The following is a 4,622-nucleotide window of genomic DNA, read 5'->3' on the forward strand; positions in this document are numbered from 1 at the left end:
CACCGGCTTGCTGGTGGAGCAGCTGCTGCAGCAGGCGGCGCGCGAGCAGGACAAGCAGCAACAGCTGCAGCGTGACCTGCAGAAGGCATTGCGTGATCTCGAGGCTGCCCGGGAGGAAATGGGGGTGCTGCGGTGCCAGCCTAATCACCATCCCCATCAACCCCCGGAAACCTCCCAAGCCCCGGATTCCCAAGGCAGGAAAAGCAGAAGGACCCGGTTCCAGCCAGGGCCTGAAGACCAGGCATCTCTACAGTCCAGCAGAGACAAACAGGAGGAGGACGCCTCTCTGCTAGAGAGCCCACTTGCCCTCGGGGAGCCAGCCAGTGCCCCTCAAGGGCCAGACAGAGTCCCAGCCAGCCAGCCTCTGGACTGCAGACCCCAGGCCAAGAAAACCAGCTCCCAGTCCAACTCCTCCTCTGAGGTGGAATCGGTGTGGGCCACCGTGCCCTCTTGCCTTACTCTGGACATGGACACGGCCAGTGAGGTGGAGGATCTGGATCCTGACAGTGCGTCCTTGACCCTGGAAGTGGGGGACTCAGAGGCCCCCGCCGCCCCCAAGCTCAAAATCTTCCTGGTTCGATATAGCTACAACCCATTTGAGGGACCCAATGAGCACCCCGAGAGTGAGCTGCCCCTCACGGCTGGCGAGTATGTATATATCTTCGGTGAGATGGATGAGGACGGCTTCTATGAAGGGGAGCTTGAGGATGGCCGGCGGGGCCTGGTGCCCTCCAACCTGGTGGTGCAGATTCCAGACAATGACATCCTTGGCTGCCTGCCCCCAGAGTCCTTGGACCCTGGCCCCACTCAGCTCCCAGCCGGACAGGGCAAAACTTCAAAGGAAGACATTAGTCACAGCTTATTGCCTGGGGAAGCTCAGGGGGCTGTGGACAGGGAGACGTGCCAGATGGTGAGGGCGGCCTCCAAGACAGAAGTGGCCATGGAGACCTCAGACGCCAAGACGGAAGATGGCTGGCTGGGCTCACGGCAGAGTGTGGAGGAGCAGGGCTTCTCCAGACCCCTTCTAGGGCCCAAAGGGGTCCCTTGTGTCGCCCCCAAAGAACTACGCCTGCAGAACGTTGTGGCCACATCGGCCAAGATCGTCTGGGTCTACAGCAGCTGCTGCCGCCCACACGTGGTGTATCTCAATGACCAGAAGCATGCCCTGACCCCAGCCGGTGTGAGCAGCTACACCTTCCACAACCTGCATCCCAGCACCCGGTACCAGGTGCAGGTGGAGGTGCAGCTGCCGTGGGACTCCATGCAGGTGCGCTGGGAAACCATGTCCTCCACTCTCACCTTTGACACGCCCTTGGCAGGACCCCCTGACCCTCCACTGGACGTGCTGGTAGAGCGTCACACCTTACCAGGCCTCCTGGTGGTCAGCTGGCTCCCCGTGACGATCGACTTGGCCGGGTTCTCCAATGGAGTCCGGGTCACTGGCTATGCCGTGTATGCCGATGGGCTCAAGGTTGCCGAGGTCACCGATGCCACCGCTGGCAGCACCCTGTTGGAGTTGTCCCGGCTCCAGCTGCCCCTGATGTGCCAGAAGGTCTCGGTGAGAACCATTTCGCTTTGTGGCGAGTCACTGGATTCGGTGCCGGCCCAGATCCCCCAGGACTGTTGGAACTGTAACCGATTGCCAGAGACCTCTCCCTTTACTTACACCCCTGGCGACCAGTCCCCGTCCAGAATCACCTTCCCCGTCTGCCCTCAGAGGCTGGCGCTGGCTCCACCGAGTGCCAAGGCTAGTTCCCACATCCCCAGAAGCCGTGGGGGGTCCCTAGAAGCCTTCCCTGAAGAACCCCCGAGGAAGCACTCCCCGCTGCCCAACCTGAGTCCAGAAGGAGAATGTCCCGGTGCAGGGGCTGGCAGCCAAACCCAGGGGCCTGCGGAGGCCTGGGAGGTCTGCAGAAAAGACCTACTCTTTCAGAAGAGTCCTCGGAACCACAGGCCACCTCTGCACCGTGGCCAATCTCAGGGGGAGGAAGACCGTGACTGGCACATGGACACCAGCCAAAGCCCTGCTCTGGGAGTCCTCCATCTGTCTCCCGAGTTTGCACCCAGGAAAGAAGCCTGTCAGGAAAAGGCTGCCCTCGAGAAGGTCCTTAGGCAAAAGCAAGACGCCCAAGTGTTCACACCTCCCCAGATAGGCACCCGCCAACGACATATGTCTGACTTCCATGACATTTTGCAGCAGGAGGAGGAGGCAGCGTGCTTTGGCCCATGGGCCACAGAGAGGCAAGAGCAGAGAAGGGAGCTTAGGGCACAGAGCAGGCGAGGTCAGGCTCTGTGGGGCGAGAGAGAGAGCCAGCTCCACGAGCCCAGCTCTGCGCCCTGTCCAGCTTCGTCCAGCAAAGTCCTTACGGTGTCCGGGGGAGGCCCCCCACAGCTGGAGGCGGGCCGGGACACCGCGGGCAGGGTCTTTGTGGCGCTCTTTGATTATGAGCCCCTGGTGATGTCTGCCAACCCCGAGGCTGCAGAGGAGGAGCTGGCCTTCCAGAAAGGGCAGTTGCTGAGAGTGTGGGGCTCTCAGGACTCCCACGGCTTCTACCGCGGCGAATGCAACGGTCAAGTGGGCAACATCCCTGGGCATCTGGTGGCTGAGGTGGAGGACGGTATGGAGAGGACTGATAGCAGGTGGCATTTGCCAGTGCAAGGGCACCTGCCCTCTGTGGCCCACCTAGATGAAGTTGGGGGGCTCACCATCCCCCAGGACTCCTTTCCCCTGCCCCAAGGGAACCCCAGGGGACCTCCACTGTGCACTCGAATGACCATGATGGCAGCTCTAGACTATGACCCCAAGGATGGGTGGGCAGGGGGCCAGGTGAAGGGCAAGCTGTTGCTGAAGGCTGGGGACCTGGTTACAGTCTACGGGCCTGTGGATGACAGGGGATTCTATTATGGGGAGTCAGGCGGCCACAGAGGTCTTGTCCCAGCCCACCTGCTGGATTACATGTCCCTCCATGATGAGTGAGCAAGGCTATCCGAGGGGGTAGTGGCCTCTGGCCGCCCACGCCCCGCCAGAGAAGAAGCAAGCACACAGACCCTTTCGCCAGCACCCCTCCTCGCCTCCAAGAGCACCACTGTGTGAAACCGATGGCAGCCTTCCGCATCCGCAGCCTCTGAGAGCAGCAGGGCTTCCGTCTGAACTCAGATGTTCCCAAAAGAAAACAGGACAAGCAGCCCCTAGAGTGTGACAGGCTGGTCTGGAGTTGTCAGTAACGACGACAGGCATTCGGAGAAGGGCCTTTCTGTGTTTACTCAGCGTTTTCTTTAAGAGGTGAATGTTATCCATCCATGGTTATGTATGAAAGTCTCAAGGAAAGCTTGCCTCTTAAAAAAAGTGACCAGAATGTTAGTTTTCTGTCTTATGTTCAACCCCGAATTAAAATAGAAAATAATAAAAAGAATATTTTATTGATTTCAAAGAGAGAGGAAGGGAGAGAGAGAGAGAGAAACATCGATTTGTTGCTCCACCCATTCATGCATTCATTGGTTGATTGAACCCTCAATCTTGGCATATAAGGACGACAACCAACTGAGCTATCGGGCCAGGGCCAAAAAAGAATAATTTAGAAGAGAAAGGAAGCCCGGCTGGCGTGGCTCAGTGGTTGAGCATCGATCTATGAACCAGGAGGTCATGGTTTGATTCCCGGTCAGGGCACATGCCTGGCTTGTGGGCTTGATCCCCAGTGTGGGGCGTGCAGGAGGCAGCCGATCAATAATTCTCTCTCATCATTCTCTCTCTCTCTCTCTCTCTCTCTCTCTCTCTCTCTCTCCCTTCCTCTCTGAAATCAATAAAAAAAATATATTTTAAAGAAGTAGAAGTGAAAGCACCACCAAGGGGAACACAAACTGCTTCTCTTCCCTCTGTTCTGTCCAGGGGGCCCGAAAGGGCTGCACACGTGTTTTCCCAGCTGGGGGGGGGGTGGGGGGGAGGGCACTCCCTTGTTTCAGAACCGCTTCCTCCCAGGGTCTTCTGGGGCTCCCCCTCAAGGAGACCGAAGATGAGGGGTGGTCTTCATCCTCTGCTTCTGTCCCGATGTCCCTTTGTTTCCCTAAGTCCAACTGTGCTGTCAGAGGACGGGCACTGCCTCCCCGAGTGCAGGAGGAAATTGCTGGAAGCATTCCTGGGCAGGAGGTTTGGAGCCCCTGGCAGGTTCTTCGGGGAGTTGGTGAATTGGGTTCAGAAGGTTCCTCCATGCTGTCCCCGGGCTGAAGGCAGGAACAGGTAAGAGGCAGGCCCGGGGCTGTCTCCACCCGACACACTTACTGCTGCCTCGTCCTCAAAGCACAGGAACCAAGGAGGCAGCTGTGATGTGCACACACGCACTCACCCTCGTGAGCAGAGTGCTGCGGGGCTGGGCCTGGGGAGGCAACCCTTTGCCTCATCCACTGAGGGCCATGATCATCCCCTCAGGTTTACAACCACCCATTTTTTTTCAGTGAAAAAGTAGGCTCAAATAGCCTAGGGAGGCAACACAGACCAGCTCACACTTTTTTTAAAAAATTGTGATAAAATATACATAACATAAAATTTACCATCTGAACCATTTTTGTGAGCAATTCAGTAATTGACATTGTTGTGCAAGCAATCTCCAGAATTCTTTTCATCCTAT

At 57.6% G+C, this 4,622-nt stretch overlaps 1 protein-coding gene across 1 annotated transcript in view; it reads left to right on the forward strand.

Moving 5' to 3' along the window:
* The window catches only part of LOC102244548 (RIMS-binding protein 3B), a gene marked incomplete at its 5' end in the record, with an annotated part of 4,876 nt that extends 1,496 nt beyond the window's left edge, over positions 1 to 3,380 (forward strand). The window contains 1 exon segment of the mRNA XM_014547027.1: positions 23 to 3,380. Coding sequence (XP_014402513.1) covers positions 23 to 2,977 — 2,955 coding nt within the window.
* Between the last annotated feature and the right edge of the window lie 1,242 nt (positions 3,381 to 4,622).

This window comes from Myotis brandtii, unplaced genomic scaffold (genome assembly GCF_000412655.1).
Source record: "Myotis brandtii unplaced genomic scaffold, ASM41265v1 scaffold463, whole genome shotgun sequence".
In the NCBI taxonomy this organism is placed as follows: Eukaryota; Metazoa; Chordata; class Mammalia; order Chiroptera; family Vespertilionidae; genus Myotis; species Myotis brandtii.